General features: G+C 50.1%; 5 protein-coding genes across 5 annotated transcripts; 3 read left to right on the top strand and 2 right to left on the bottom strand.

Annotated features, from left to right (window-relative positions):
* Positions 1–472: 472 nt before the first annotated feature.
* On the bottom strand, positions 473–1,184 carry LAJ45_06868 (uncharacterized protein; the record flags this gene model as incomplete). The annotated part of the gene is made up of 2 exons (XM_046116429.1): positions 473–944; positions 1,093–1,184. 2 exons carry the CDS (start codon positions 1,182–1,184, stop codon positions 473–475), a joined length of 564 nt encoding a protein of 187 aa, XP_045970198.1.
* A 546-nt stretch (positions 1,185–1,730) lies between these two features.
* LAJ45_06867 (uncharacterized protein) lies at positions 1,731–2,383 on the top strand (the record flags this gene model as incomplete). The annotated part of the gene is made up of 2 exons (XM_046116428.1): positions 1,731–2,140; positions 2,212–2,383. 2 exons carry the CDS (start codon positions 1,731–1,733, stop codon positions 2,381–2,383), a joined length of 582 nt encoding a protein of 193 aa, XP_045970197.1.
* A 2,985-nt stretch (positions 2,384–5,368) lies between these two features.
* On the top strand, positions 5,369–5,893 carry LAJ45_06866 (uncharacterized protein; the record flags this gene model as incomplete). The annotated part of the gene is made up of 1 exon (XM_046116427.1): positions 5,369–5,893. The coding sequence occupies one exon, from the start codon at positions 5,369–5,371 to the stop codon at positions 5,891–5,893; it is 525 nt and encodes a 174-aa protein (XP_045970196.1).
* Positions 5,894–9,928: 4,035 nt separating this feature from the next.
* On the bottom strand, positions 9,929–10,237 carry LAJ45_06865 (uncharacterized protein; the record flags this gene model as incomplete). The annotated part of the gene is made up of 1 exon (XM_046116426.1): positions 9,929–10,237. One exon carries the CDS (start codon positions 10,235–10,237, stop codon positions 9,929–9,931), a length of 309 nt encoding a protein of 102 aa, XP_045970195.1.
* A 1,264-nt stretch (positions 10,238–11,501) lies between these two features.
* LAJ45_06864 (uncharacterized protein) lies at positions 11,502–13,312 on the top strand (the record flags this gene model as incomplete). Its single annotated transcript, XM_046116425.1, has 2 exons — positions 11,502–12,510; positions 12,585–13,312. The coding sequence occupies 2 exons, from the start codon at positions 11,502–11,504 to the stop codon at positions 13,310–13,312; spliced, it is 1,737 nt and encodes a 578-aa protein (XP_045970194.1).
* Positions 13,313–15,832: the final 2,520 nt, after the last annotated feature.

Here is a 15,832-nt window from a genome sequence, read left to right as displayed (position 1 = left end):
AAAGGTAACCGTGATTTTACATTGCAACCAGATTTTGTATGGGAATGCGTCTTGAAACGTGAACAAGTATAACTCCACAACGGTAATAGATATGAATAAGGGATTGTTTAATTAGAAATCCTTAGATTGATAGAACCTATCCCTTGGGTATAAATCTCGAGAACCGATATTCGGAGTTGGTCGGTTTGGGCAATTTTTGCTGGTTGCTACGCAAAATCACGGTTACTTTTATCACCCGGCAATAGCATACGAATCTCTTATCAATGAACGCGATTCCGGATGCTCCGGTGACAGGCAATGTGAACTAATTGATCTAAAAAAACCTTACGCAGATGAGACACCAGAGACAGAACCAGAAACCAAAGACAAAGACAAAGAGAGAGGTGTACGTACAGCTTGAAGAAATCATGAAAGAAAGAAAGAAAAAAAAAGAAAAAAGAATCGAAACAAGTGAAAACAAACATTACGAGTATTACAAGGAACCTGCCATCAACCGGTGGTTGTTCGTAAAAGCACGCTGTATATTGTCAAGCTCATTTTCCTGCCTTTGTTTCCATTCCTCCCCGACCTGAGTACCCTGGTAGAGACGGCCCAACCTATCCTTGATACGATCGTACTGCTCCACCATGTTCGGAGTTACGGCAGAACGGAGGCCCAAAGTGGCCTGAGCCGCGTCCCGCTCCCATCGGGCAGTGTCCCGCTCCTCGAGAGCAGCGCCCCGCTCGCGCCGGGCGGTGTCCCGCTCCTGGAGAGCAGCGCCCCGCTCGCGCCGGGCGGTGTCCCGCTCCTTGACAGCGATGTCCCTCTCTCGGCGCACGGCGTCGTGGGCAGACAGGGCGGTGGTGGTGGCGGCGCGGGCTGCCTCCCACTCCCGGATGGCGGCGTCGCGCTGCTGGGCCATCGATGCGAGTGTCGTATCATCAGTAGTAGATGTGGGATGGGCCCTGTAAAGAAAGGGAAAAGTTTCGGTATGTTAAAATTGGTATTATTAAAACACACAGAACGAGCAAAAACGCGCGACCGAAGAAAAAGAAAAGAACCATCGCCGGGGGAGAGGGGAGGGGGGTGCAATGATATGGGAAGCAGACAGACCTTCCTTCCAGCACGGCCAGCCTCACCTCGAGATCATGGACACGCGCATTAAAAACCACCTCGGTCACATAACCACGAGGAGACTGAGACATATTATTAGGATCTTTGCGCAGAGAGAGCTGGCTCTATAGTAAATTCTACTTATATGGTTAGTCGATGGGAGCGCAAGCCTTTTGGGGGAAAGGGCCTATTTCGGAGGAAAGCGCAGGGTGTGTATATCTCTCGCTGGGCAAGAGCGAAAGGGATAGGGAAACAAACAAAACCTCAACGGCGACAAGATCAAGGTATGTATGTGTGTATTCAGGCATCCACTCACTCTCAATGCCAGTCAGGCCCACGGTATTATGCAGAGGTGACTGGGAGAGGATTGGCCAAAGAGAGATGTGATCTGAGAGATAGCACGACCTGCAGGATGACCGTAATATGTCAGACCTCGTGTGATATTCTCTGCTGCACATATGTTTCTGGGGTGAACTCGACCTGAAGCGCACGCATCTGAATAGGTCACAGGATAGCTATTGTAGAGTCTCGCTCTGTCCAGTGCAAGTTTCTGCAGCTCGCTCACCGGTCAACACAACGACGCGGGGTTATAGACCCTATATACCAACTGGAGGTTCAACATCACCACCACCACCACCATGGCGTGCGCAGACCCCGCCCCGCCGCCGCCCGCGCCCGAAACCGAAATCGACGCACTAACGCCCGCCGGCCCCACCCCACCCCACCCCCGAGCACCTGCTCCGGCACGCACGCGCACACCATCGCCCTCTCCACTCTCACCCACACTAGCCACGTCCCGCACGGCCTCCTCGCGCGCGAGCTACAGCCGCGCTTCGCCGGCAACACCGCCCCCATTACCGGCTAGGCGCCCTGCCATCCTCGACCGCGCCATGACCCTCGCGCTCGCGCACGACATCCGCGCCACCGATATGAGCTACACCCCGTACCCGTCGCCCCCCCGCATGCCCGCCGACCGCGACCCTGGGGCGCGGAGGAGATGCATCGTCGGGACGTGGGTTGCGGGGATGAAGCCGGCGCATGGAGCGGCGTGAATAGAGTATGCTGTGCGCGATGGGGATGAGGCGCTAGCAAAGTGGCTGCTGGATGTGGCGCGGGCAGGGTGGCCACGGTGCGTGGGGGGAGGGTGGAGCGGATGCTGGTGGATATTGCCAGGGAGAGAAGCGGCGAGGTGCCGAGGGGTGGGAATGTGGAGGAGACGATGGAGCTGTTGATGGACCGTGGCCCAAGACCGATAGCTCCCTGGGATGCGTACGTTCGGCCAGAGGACTAGTAGCACATTGGGGGGGGGGGGTGCTGAAGGGTGTCTCCGACGACCTTAGTGCGCTCCTGATTGCTGGGGAGACTGGGGAGATAGTTGTACGTGTATATCATCTCCGCTCGGGGGTTTGAACGGCCGGCGGAGTATCGGAGTACAGCTATGATCGGTTGGTCCGGCGGTGCGGGCATGGGGCGAAGGAGCAGGTGTGTTGTTATTCTTTGGTGTGAGTATCTGAGTGGGGTTGTTTCATAATTATAACTCTCTTGTGGAAGAGTCCTGTTTGGTGTCAAGTGGGGTGGTGCCATTGCAGACCGCGGGGCGGGCTGCGGGTGTGTACGGGGGCAATGGGTACAGTGACCGAATGAACATCTTTGCATTCTTCCTGGGCGCTCGTGCACCGATTGGACTTTTCTTTCATATTACCAAAAGAACATATATCTCTATGGTACAAAAAAGATCATCAGGGGGATAGGGCTTTAAACATAAACAGCAGGTGTGCAGTGGACAAGTGCCCGTTTCGAAGTCACTTAAAATCGTATTTTACCCGTGAATCCATGGTCCTCATGGCTCCAATCACAGTTTGCCGGCATTGTTGCTGTTTGGTTCAAGATTTGGGTTGTTGGGTCGTGGTTTGTGTTGTATGGCGGGGGTAGAATTTGTTCGCCTCATCAACACCACCCATGACTAACATATATTACATCCAACTTTGTCCACTCCTTGCTTGTACCATTTCATGGATACGTTCGGAAGTATACGAAGTATGGATGTCTTCAGCACATTAAGAGATATTAGAAGAAAGAGTTAAGTAGAAGTACAGAAGGAGGCCTAGCTACAGCCAGACAGATCTAGACAATGGTTTTAGACCCCTCGCTGTATATACCAATCTGTGTGCATCATTGCCAGTGGCGGGGAGGTTGTCGACTGTGCGCGGAAGAGGGGGTAATGATCACCATCGAAGCATTTACAAGTATCGAGTCACCCATATATAGCACTGCAGCAAACATGTATGGATATAAATAACCAACTACTCATGCGTTAATTAAGTTCTGAGAATTCTTGGTAGCAACGACCCCACAAAACCCCTCAGGACTTATTTAACGCGCGAGTAAATAAATAAATAAACAAAAATGCCTAGCCACAAGCCTACATACACGCCCAAATAATTAGAATACCACCCAACGACAGCCAGTCAGCACACAATTGAACACAAGAAAAAAAAGCCTCGACCAAATAAACAGAAAAAGAACTAGATGAGGCCCTCATGGTGATACTCATTCCCCCAACTATCCGTCCTCCACCCGCCCACGCACGCCTCCACCACCTCCGTTCTCGACTCCGCCTCCACCTCCGCCTGTGCGATTGCTCCGTAGGCGTGACGCCAGAACAGAAGGCGCGCGGAGATAGTGGCAAGGATGCTATCAGAGTGCGGCGGGCACAAGCGGGCACGCGGAGGATGTCTCGAGAATATAAAGTAATAGACTAATAGTGAGGTCAGGAACGCGCGATTAGTAGTAGTGACGTTAGCCGCGCAGTTAGGCACTAGGGTTAGGGTTCGCAGGGTGCTAGGCGCGACATGTATATAAAGCTCTCTTTCTTTCTACCTTCTGCTCCCCACGCAATCTCTTCTTCTCCACGTTGTCGGGCAGATTATCAGGTATTAGTAATACAGATACGCGCGGGTTAGCCTGGATAGGCGCCCTGAGGAGGAAACGTAGTTCTAGCGCTGGCGCTATTTTTTTTGTTTAGGTGGCAACCTCTAGCTAGTTTTCCTCTCAGTCATTATCAATATACATGCTCCTGCTGGCTTTAGTCGAAAAGTTTTGATTTGTCTCTAAATTCGTATTGTCGTCGAAAAGAGACTGATCACAATAAACCGGCCAACAACGTCTGTATCTAGATCTAACTAGTTGATTGATTCTACATGTCTAAATTCAGGTAGTATCCACTTCTTCGTTCACCTATCATCGTGAGCCCAAATCCGTGCCTAAGCCCAGTCCCGATCAGAGCCTGAGCGTATCCCGAAGTCGAACCCGCTTCCTAACCTTGACCCCAAGCCCGCCCCGTTAGACACGCGGGATCGGCCTACCGCCAACCCCTAACGCCACGCCCATCCCGGCAAGCAGCGTGTTGAACCCCACCACGAGTTCTCGGGCGCCTCGAGGATCTCGTCGAGCAGCATGCAGCGGAAGCTCTCTGCCAGTAGTTGACACGATGCCGTGTGATTTCTGCCCCCGGAAAGCACCTACCAAGCACAGAGGTCGTCAGGTCGGTAGGTCAGAATGTCGCCGTGTCGCCGTGTTGGTAGGTCGTCAGGGTCGCCATGTCGTTCGAGTGATAGCTCATGATTCTGCATCAAATGCATGCTTTTCGACGTACACCTACGCCTAGTCAGTGGTCAGAATCATGCTCAGAATCATGCTTATTGAACTCTTAGTAGGCGGCCAGAATCAGCGCTCAGAATCATACTTTTCGGACTCCTGACGAAGTGCCGAACCTCTAGATGTTCATTCTTTGGTCAAAACCTATTTTTCTACTCCACTGCAGTGTTTTCCGTTTTTTGTTTTCCCTGTTGTCTTTTGTTGCTTTTTGGGTTTGAATGAAGGTTCGGTGGTGCTTTCCTTCCATGCTGCGGTACTCGAGCGGTCAAGCAGTATGGTCTTAGATTTTGTCTCAACACGCGCATATAACCATGACAGCGCTGAGGCACAGGTAAAGCCACACCCTCTGAAATGTTGTAAGGGGCAGACAGGTCGCGACCATGAGAGCACACAGCAACCGAGCACAAAAAATTACTCGATTTTGCAAGCCCGAAATTCGTCATTTTCCACTACCATCCCTCCAACAATCAGTGATTATTGGTATATTTAGAGACAGTCAAGAAATTAGCGATGTTTTTCCTTATGTGTGGTTGTTCTGGCGTTCATCTCGGTCTTACAGGAAGACAGTCTGAGACCTCTCTTCTCCCACAACTACAACACCGCCAACACCATTATTATAATGCCGCCCAAACGCACCGCCCCCCCCGGACACAGCCCACCCCATTGGCACCGAGACAGACACAGGAGACTCTACGATGCCTCCCCCTCAGGCTCCACTCCCGCCCCTGCCCACTATGCCATCCTCCAAACGCCGCCGCCCCAGCCGCGCCCAGAGCGCGGGTACGCCCAGCACCACCGCGTCACAGTCGCTCTTCTTCGCCCTCCCGCTGCCGCCACTTTACAACCCGCGCCCCCCCATGCCGAGAACGAGCCCCCCAGTGATAGCCAGTTTGTGGCCTTCCTGCACAGCCTCATCCCAACCCTGCCAACCCCTACCCATGTGCTGTACGACAGTGCGATGCGAAATCTGGCGCTGGAGAACACGCAGGATCTCACGGGCGAGATGAGGGCATCGTTGACGAGCGCGCTGACAGCATTTGTGGCGCACCTGCCGACCGCGGACTGGGAGGGCAACGGAACGGAGGGGCGCTTTTTAACCAGGCTCGCGCGGGGGGCGGTGTCCGGGCGGGAGTTGGTGCTGTAGGCGGACACGATTACCGCTGCACTCAGGGCTTTCAGTGGTGTTGGGGGGTCTCCCGCCCCGTCTGGCCCTCTTCTCCTGAGTCTGCCCGCTCCCCGATTCCTACGCAGAGTCCGGATCCCGCGACGCCTACTCGCACCCCCGCCGCCATCGATTTTGCCCACACCCGCCCTAGTAACCCCTCAGGGCGCTCCGCCACCGTCCGCGCTTCCACCCTCACCCGTGATGCCAACGCCTGCGTACTGACATCCTTAGTGGGACCCTCCCTCGAAGTTGCTCACATCATTCCATTCGCTGTGCGGGGAGCAAAGGCAGACGCATTCTGGGGTTTTTTGGGTCTGTTCTTGGAGGTCCAGGGCGCGGAGAGGGTGAGGCGGGTTACATTGCAACTAGGCAACGGAGAGGTCCCAGAGGAACAAAGACAAGCAGGGGCGGTGGGCGAGTTGGCGAATTGTTTAGGGTCAGTTGATTATATTAGGTGGAACCACTTTGGAGGAGAGGAGGGGGGCAAGTGTTTGTTTCAGGATGTGGTCGAAACCTCCTTTTATGTCGAGGAAGAGGATGGAGACTTTTAGTTTGGCAAATTGCATGGCTTTTGTCTCATGTAGTAGGGTGGTGACAGCGTCAGTGGTGGAGAGACCGGCAACTGATCCGCATTAGTGGGCGTGTATTAGGCCTGTTGCAGTAGCTATTTTAGCAAGGCGGAGGTTGACTATTTTTTCCAGGATTTTGGAGAAAGTCTGTAGTATGACGATGATTCGGTATGCTGAGGGTGATGAATAGTTTGGCTTCCCCGGTTTTGCTACCATTACTCCGTTGGCTTTTTTGAGTAACAGTGGGTGGTAGCCATTTGAGAGTAGCGGGTTTAAGAGCTAGGTAATGATGAGCGGGTTTCCCCTTTGTATTCCCTTCTATATATTATATGGCATATTGTCGAAGCCTAGGGTGGAGAGGTTGGATATGGAGTTGAGGACCATTTAGATCTCTTCGGGTATTATTGTTATCATGCCGAAATATGTGATGGGGTTGGGGAGTGGGCTTCCGTTCATGTCGGGGGGAAGGCGTTGATGAGGTTGGTATTGAGGAGGATTGTGGTAGGTGATTTGGTGATGGTTGGGAGACGGCCCTCTGTTCTGGTTGCCATTTTCTGTAGTCTCCAGATGTCTTGAGAGTTGGCGTTGGATGCGTATAAGTTCCAGTATTCTTGTTTTGCTTTTTTGATAGCATTCAAGTATTCGTTCTTTGCAGTACCGATTTCAAAGGGTTGGGCCTATCCTTTCCGGTATGCCCTTTTCATGGAGTAGAAGATGGTTCATAGTTGGGTGAAATTTGGGTTCCACGATGGTTTAGACTATTTGGATATTGTTTTTGTGGGTGTGTAGATTTCATTGGGTCTGGGATGGTGACGAGTGACTAATCAAACTAGTCTATCATTGATGGTAGGGGACAGGGGGGGATCCTTAATTGCATTAGGTCATCATTGAGAGCGAGTCAGTCTATAAGTTTCCAGTTGAGTTCTTTGAATGGTAGGAAGTTAGTAGAGGGGAGGCACATAAAAATAAAGATGATTCTGTGATCAGACTCTGAGGTGTTTGCCAGTAGAAGCATTTTCTGATCAGGGTAGAAGCTTTTGTGTTTGGGGAGGTGAGGTCGATCACACTATGTCTCTTGTAGTGCTCAGGTGATAGGCTAGTGTAGGTTCTTAGTATGTTTCTGAGGAGCAAACAGCATCTTGTTGCTTCTTCAAAATATTGTTGGGAGAGGTTGAGTTCTCGATTGGAGAGGGCGCAGAGGGAATCAGTGGAGGGGTAGTAGATGTTGAAGTCTCCTATGACCACTTTAAGGTTTTTAGATGTGTTGAAAATATTTGATGGGGATAGTGAGCGGGAGGATCTATTTAGCTGTATGTTGTAGATGCATGTTATGGTTATGGTTGTATGAGTCCTATTGCTGGTGGAGCAGATTAGGTTTATTGATATGATATCCCCTCTATGTGATGGGAGGCCGGCGAAGGAGTTTCTATCTATGATACTGGAGTTGAAGTATAGGCAAGTGGATATTTAACCTCTGGCCTCTTAGGGGAGGAGTATAGTAGGGTAAAGCAGGGGACGTCGGGGGATTTCCTATTTATTAGGGGTGGTTCCTGAATTGTTATGATGTGTGCTTGATGTATCAATGGTATTGAAAAGAGGGTAAGGAAAATTTGGTTGCTGTTTGTGCTGTATGATTCGGAGCAAGGATGAGTCTGTTGTGTTATCCGTTATGATATTCATGATTGTGTGAGGGCGGTGTAGTGTTGTTTGCGAGGTAGTCCATAGTTGATTCAATGTCCATGGGGGGTGTGGGATAGTTATGGGTATTCTCTGTAGGTGGCATTGTAGAGTTAGGGGTCTCACTTGTCCTGTTTCTATTCAGGATAACAATGTATGTTGGGCATGTTTTGGAGTCAGCCAGGTGCTTGCCTTTCCAATTCGAGAATTTTTCTTGTAAGACTTCGAATCAGGATAGCGTAGGCTTCTGGAAGCCTGGGCATGTATAGATTATACATAGGTGGCCGTAATGGTCGTGCTATTTTGTACAAATTGGGCAGTTTTTGATGGGTTTGTGGCATCCTTCTACTGTTTGGCTGAATTTCCAACATTTTGTGCATTGGGTGGTAGGGGAAGCGGACCACATGACCTCAGATCGGTATGGTCTGGAGTATAGTCAAATTGCCTTTCCGATGGATGAGGAATCAGTTGAGGAGAGGGTGAGCATGATCGTTGATGCGGCTTTGGAGTTGCGAGATTCGTCATTTTTGTTGGGGAATTTGGTGGCGATTGGGGTGATGCCAGAGGACAGGTTGAAAACTTCAGAGAAAGTGCTGTCTAGGGTCTTTTTGTCTGCGAGAGCAAAGAGGGGGACGCTGTATATAGCGATATCTACATATATGGGGGCTGACCGAAATTTAAAATAAAGGTTTTTGGGGGTTGCGAGATTATTTTTCAATATGGTTATCATGGCTTCGAACTAATGTGTGTAAATTGAGGAGGGGAAGATTGCCGGAGGAAGGATTGTCCCTGTTTCTCTTACACTTATAGAGACTATAAGGGCTGTTACTGATGCGACTTGTTTGCTGCAGGCTAGAAAAAAAAAAATTTGACGGAGAGTTCCGAAGCTATTCCCTCAGTGGCATGAATGGGGGTGGTCTTACAGGAACTACGGAACACTGTCCTAGAGTTTTAGGATAGTGAGGAATACAAGTGACGGGATGTGATTCGAGGACGGTCGGGTAACGAAAAGACAAGCTTAGAAAGGTATCGGGTGTCGTGGGGGCACGTGGTGTTACCACACTAGTACTATACTATTGTGACAGCACGCTTACTATTGGGTGTCTGACCCGAAAATAGAATAGGAGCGGGGCTTACGGCTGCAGGCTGTTCTACTTATGGAAGTAGGTATAGGACAATAGTATAATACAGCTCGATGTCTATCAATTGCAAGGTTTACAGTTACATGTCGGGATCAGAATGGAGGACGGAACTATGTGGTGGCGATTTTCTATCTTGGTTTTCTTCGGGAGCATTATGTAATTCTATTATGGTTGTATCAGTTAGTATTAGAAAGCGGGCCTTGTTACAGGTTCCATCATGTATAAATATGGTAGGATTCCGCGACGACTTGCGGGAATCATCAACCATAAAGTCAAAAGAATCTGGTTTACAATATCATCAGTTTAAACGCTATAGGATTATCGCTTAGCACTGCCATTTCCCCAAACAGGTGGGGGAGGATCTGGTGGTGTAGAAACAGCGTTCATATGCTGGAAAGATGGGGGTGTATTTTGGTTTATTGAGTATGGTGGTGGGTTTCTTTCGGCTGCCTTTAGGGATAGTTTCCCATTATTGGAGGTTTTCTTGAGTGGCTTGAAGGTAGAATTTTGGAGCAGATGGCCGAGGGGTGGGGTTTGATGGGGTTTGGAATCAGGATTTTGATACCGGTATGGACGCTGACTGCGGTTGCGGGGACGGGGACAGGGGTTGGCGGTGGTGGGGGTGGTCAGGCGTTCTTTGATCTTTTTGAGGCTGTTCGTGGTTGATTTGCTTTGTTGACGTTTTTGGTGGTGAACTCCTCAAACTCATCTTTGAGTTTTTCTATTTGTTTTTGGAGAATGACGTTTTGATTGACCATCACAAGCATGAGGGTGAGGAGGTGATACTCGGTGTGAGTTGTGGCTTCGGCCTTGAACATATCAGCAGCTTGAGAGGATAGAAAATTGGTGTTGGTGAGGCCGGTAAGGTCTGCAACTAGCTCTCTGAACCTCAGATGAGAAAGAATGTTTACCATGTCAGGGGATGGGCTTGGCATTGTGGTGATTGTTGAAGACTAATTGTTGAAGACTTTTGGGCTCATGTAATGTGGTTGCAACACAGTTTTTGGTGGTTTATTTCAAAAATAAAATAAATAGCGGGATAAGAGGTGCGTTGCGACTGTAGTCTTGTTCAAAAGTGATAGATTATCTTTTTCCGTCTTGGAAATGTGATATATTGACAGAAAGTGATATATTACATATACGCTAGGATTATCCAGAACTAGCGCGGTGTGGGGATCCCCAGATCGCCTCCACCACCACCACCACCACCCTCACCCCCACCTCCACCTCCACCTCCATCTCTACCTTTCCGTCCACCTCCGCCTCTACCTCTGCCCCTCCTACCTGCCTTCATATTCTGACACCTATGCTAACGTAGACTCCAAGTTTGACATCTATTCACGCCCAAATCGACGCCTAACTCGACACCTAGTAAAGTAGTGCCTAATTCGACCACTTCTGTAGGTAGGAGGTGAGTAGGGGTATGTAGGCACATCTGATGCCTGACCTCTCAACATCACTGGCCGGGACAGTACTCGGATGTCAGCTGAATAGGTTCTTATGCGCGCGAAAGAAATCTTGTTAGTGGTCAATTAAGATCTGTCCTGCTGGACCAACCAATATAGCCGCCCTATCATGATTGCAGGATCTAGGGCCCCTAGCCAGATCTATCGCTCAAATGTTGGCCACGTTCTCGCGGGGACTGACCTGCACAGACCTATCTGGGTGGAATTAGACACCTTCAGACGTTTCCAAAAACCAGAGATTGCCAATTCGTGCTAATGCACGAGAGAAGCTCTCTAGGTGTTTCATAGAGCAGGTAGGGGATAGGATATGGGTCATCGACATGGTGATTATGCCGGTTGTTGGAGCGCCCACAACAGATGCGGGGTCAAGCATATAATCACTGGGTCCCTATCCAGGTTTATCCAGCTTTCTCTCTCGGCCGTCGAAATCCCATCAATCTCAAACTGAGTAATCCTTCAAGGTATGTTAGTCCCACCCAAGTTGTGGGGTAGTCCTTGAGGCCGTGTACTAATTGCAACAAACCCAGGCAACCGAAGATCTACAAACCAGCGCTATAGGGGCTTACAGCATTCCGCCGGTGCGTATCTCGGTATCCCACCTCTGCAAAATCCCGCCTGGCGTATAGCCGTATAGGGGTGTGATCGGGCTAGGTGCTAATAGTGCTCAAGTTCTTCCCCGCAATAAAGTATAGTAGTCGCACTTTGAATTCTGCTCCGACAAGCACAAAGTGTGATGGCCAACGCGGCTTTCCTCGCCTCGTTCGCCTGGCAGATTGCATATTCCCTGGCGGCTCCTACTCCAGGCACCACCACCCCCGCCACCCCCGTCGCCGACCCGGGCTGGAAAAAGGAGCCGAGAGGGCGGGGGACCTTCAGCATCCTCTCGAGCTCCGTATTGACTCTTGCCCTATGCGTCTGGACAGCCATTCATCCGAACATCAGGCCGGGTGTCTCGTCCAGGCGGAGGGTAGTGCATAAACTCCTCCTCGTCATCCTCGGGATGTTGGCCCCGGAGGTTGTGCTGGCAATCGCCAGTGGCCAGTGGCGGGAGGCGCGAAGGTTCCACCGGAACTGGTGTAAGTTTTATGGTGTAGATCCCGGCAGTAAGGGGGACACCCTTCGCATGCAGGGTGCATTTTTCGTGACTATGGGCGGAGTGTCACTCGTACCGGCGCGCACGATACCAGCATCGATCCACAATACTGTCAGCCCGGACGGTTACCTCAAGCTGAGTCGGACGGGGGTCAGCCTGGAGGTTATTGAGGCGACCAGGACGGAGGTCGAGGACGGGTCCGAGCTGGAGAGGCTCATTTCGGCGAAGCCGGAACCTGGGGGGGTAGGGGAACCGGCCAAGAAGTCTCCGGAGGAAGGAATCCTAAAGAAAGAATTCATACACTTTCTCGATGTGCAGGACAAGGCGAAAGCGGAGATGCTGGGCAAGACCCTGGCGTGTCTGCAGGCACTGTGGATGCTTATGCAGTGCATTGTGCGCAAGGCCGGCGGTCTCCCCGTTACCCTCCTAGAGATCCATGTCGCGATGCATGTCGTCTGTGCCGTCGGAATGTACGGCTTCTGGTTGAACAAGCCGCAGGACGTAGGCGAGCCGATCTCGGTTATTACTCACGGTGACCGAACGCAGAATCTCGTGGAGGTTGCGTATAACCAGAAATGGTACAACAACGAGTACACCGGCCTGAAGGTTGAGGTGGGGGAGTTCAACGAGTTCAGACGAGACAGAACCGGTAATACATGTCGTGCCGGGGGGAAAAGGGGGGGGGGATGTTTTGCTGGTTGGGGCTAACTTGACGCGCTGCAGACGATGAGATTCACGATGTCCAGCCTTTACCCACGACAACGAGTGTCCTCTTTCTTGGTTATAAGAAAAAAGCCCCCGATGACGATGAGGACGATGACCCTGCACGCTTAGTAGTGCCATACGAGCACGTGCTTGATCTCGTCCATATACGTATCGGCTTTCCCAAGCGGCACAAAAAAGAGAAATACGATATCCGTATGCCCTATGGAGCCCTCAGCTTTTACACACATGCTGCTCAAGCTATCGGCGCTGGCAGGCGACCTGCATTGCCCCTGGTGGACTTAATGCCACTCGTCTCCCTTGGCGACGCCAAGCTCGCCTTGGACGACACACACGTCTCGCACGCATTTCCTGCCATCTTCATCATACTTGCATACGGCGGCTGCCATGCAGCTGCTTGGAATACCCATTTTCCATCACCCGTGGAATGCTTACTTTGGCGCTTGTCCTCGGTGGTGATTGCTGTTCTCCCCGGGTACTGTTTGTTTGCCTATTCGTTGCACAACAGCGGCCGTCACACTCTTTACCATATATTCACACTCTTTATGCGTAAGGTCCCTGGGCGTCTATTCTTCCGCGCGTTCGTGGTCCCCGTTGTAACCATCTTGACCCTGGCCGTTATCTTTGGGCGAGTATATCTACTCATAGAGTCTTTCCTGAGTCTTAGAAGTCTGCCTTGGGGTTCTTTTGATAGCACGCCGTGGGAGGATTACTGGCCCCACTTTTGAGGCTTTTCGGGGGCCCGGGGCGGGCAAAGGAACCACTTCGCCGTCGGCTACTATCTTGATATCAATTATCTACATCTTCGTTCTATTGATTCTCTTTGTTTTGATGATTCTATCTTTTGTTTGTTTCGGTGGGCTTTGTTGTTGGTTTCAATGAAAATGAATACTTGATGGGATCGTTTGCAATGTGCTATTATACTCATTTCTGATGGGGTGAACTTAGGGTTAAGGTTAGCCCCCCCCATCCCCAAAATCACGGAGACCCCTATAGTATGCAGTTCTATATGCCATACAGTCCCCTTCACACACAACTCCTTTGATATATAGGGGACGTACAGTTGACTTGCTTTTGCCTCCTAGAACAAGCGTCGTGAAGCGTTTGCACCTGGAATACATACAAATTTGCAAGGTTTCACTACTTTCTCAGCTATAACCCTCACCTCCACAGGCTACACATGCATAGTCCGCCCTTGCAACAACACCTCACCGCCAACAAATCTACATCAGTAAAAAACAATTATACTCATTTCAGATGGGGTGAACTTAGGATTGAGGTTAGCCCCCCCCCATCCCCAAAAACTCTAGTAAGAGAATGTCGGACAGGATTTTGAGGTTGCCCGGGAACCGTCGCCCCACAATTCCCGATTCCTTGCCTACGGATTAAATACGCCGCCCCGAGTCCACCCCCATCGTCAGGTATGTGGGTACAGGGGGTCGTGGTCGTGATGGCAGGGGCGTAGGTGTTGGTTGGGGGCTGTTGGGTAGGGTAACTCCCTGTGAGTCTTGGCGGCCTGTCCTGGAGCACTTCCGGCGCCGTCACTCACCGGTCGGGTACCACGATCGATGCCTGCATGGTACCGATTGCACCGCCCCGAGCCCACGATCATGACGGAGCTCGAAATTTAACGATGCCGAGTTTCCCCATCCTCCGCTTCGATGGAATACATGAATTTCGGATTCCGACCTCTGGGTTACCGCATCGGACGAATCCCACTCCTCGACTCCGGTGTGTTTTATTGCACCGACTCGGATTCCGGTCTTCAGCTTACCGCCCGGGTGTGTTTTCTAACAGTAATTCGGATTTCAATCTCGGACCATGATATTCGCAATACTTGAAACCCAATATGTGAGTGACGATCCATGACCGACATTCCATATTGTGTATTGTTGCAGTCTGGTTTTATATATCTCCTTGTTAGGGTTGCTCAAAATTTTAAGGCAATGGATTACTTCTGGTAACTTACTGGATTATTTTTTCCGACCCACACACCGAATTCTTTTGAAACATCTTAGTTTTGTCTGAGAGCCGCTAACCCCGAAACCTAAAGAAAATTCTCAAATATACTCATAAACTAAATTCTTATATATAATATTAACAACTTACAATCCTAACAACACCGACAAAATTTTTTGGAACACGATCCTGTGTGTCAGTAGACCGCAGAATATACTAAAATCTTATCGTATATCTATTTGTACGGCAAGTTATTGACACTCTGGTACCTGAATTGTGAACTCTTATCCCTCCCAAACCACTTGTTTAACAAATGGAAACAATCTTCGTAACCGGAGTAAAACACTCATAACCTGGCATACACAACCCCCTTACGCCCCTCTACCCCACCGAGCACTGCAGGCAGGAAAAGAAGACTTTGACAAGTCTCTCCTACCCCCAACCGATCCGGGATATCCGTCATCTCCCAACAAGGCGTACTGAACCTCTGCTTCGTGAGAATCCTAACAACAGGAATTCTTGCCCCCCCACATTTCGCCGAAACCCAACAAGCTCAATCAACTCAATCTACTATCATCGAACAAATCTAACTGAACAATGAACCATTCTTCATCTTCGCAGAACACACCCCATACAATGAACAATACACACCCCGATATTACTACATCTACTTAAGGGTTGTCCTCCAGGAATCAAACGCCAGAATAGAGCTGAACTATATGTTGTGGTTAGATTAGTGCAGGTAGTCACTGCATTACTATTATTTCAAAGTGGAATCAAACTCCTAGATTGTTTTAAGAGTACCCGGTACCTCTTCAGAAAGTGCAGTAAAACGAGTGATGATAAATGATTCGGTTGAGTTCGGAAATAATTGTAACACCGGATGATCCCTGTCATATAAATACAGCGGCGCAAATCTTCTCGCCAATAATTGATTTCTAATTGAAGATATCGCGAGTGCTTGTAGAGTACAGCGGATATTCCTACCAGTCATCAAAATGGCTTCCTCCAAGCACTCCTCCAGTACAGCACCTCCTGTACCAAAGCGCCTATTACTCCTAATACGACTTGAAGAAGATGAAGAGATTGATGAGTGTGAGATATCTTACTGACTATTAACCCCACTGCCAGCCCCGCACTCGCACTAGTCAATTGACAACTGTTACCCAAATAACATGAAAAGGTTTTCTCGGTTCTTCCGAAATCTCCACTGGGAGGAGCAGTCCTTGGAGGGTAGAATTTCATTTCCCCGAGGATCATACTGACAAGTTTGAAACACAAAAGGAGCC

The sequence above is a fragment of the Morchella importuna genome (assembly GCF_003444635.1).
Source record: "Morchella importuna strain M04M26 chromosome Unknown Morimp01GS021, whole genome shotgun sequence".
NCBI lineage: Eukaryota > Fungi > Ascomycota > Pezizomycetes > Pezizales > Morchellaceae > Morchella > Morchella importuna.
This window is presented reverse-complemented; position numbering and strand designations above follow the sequence as displayed.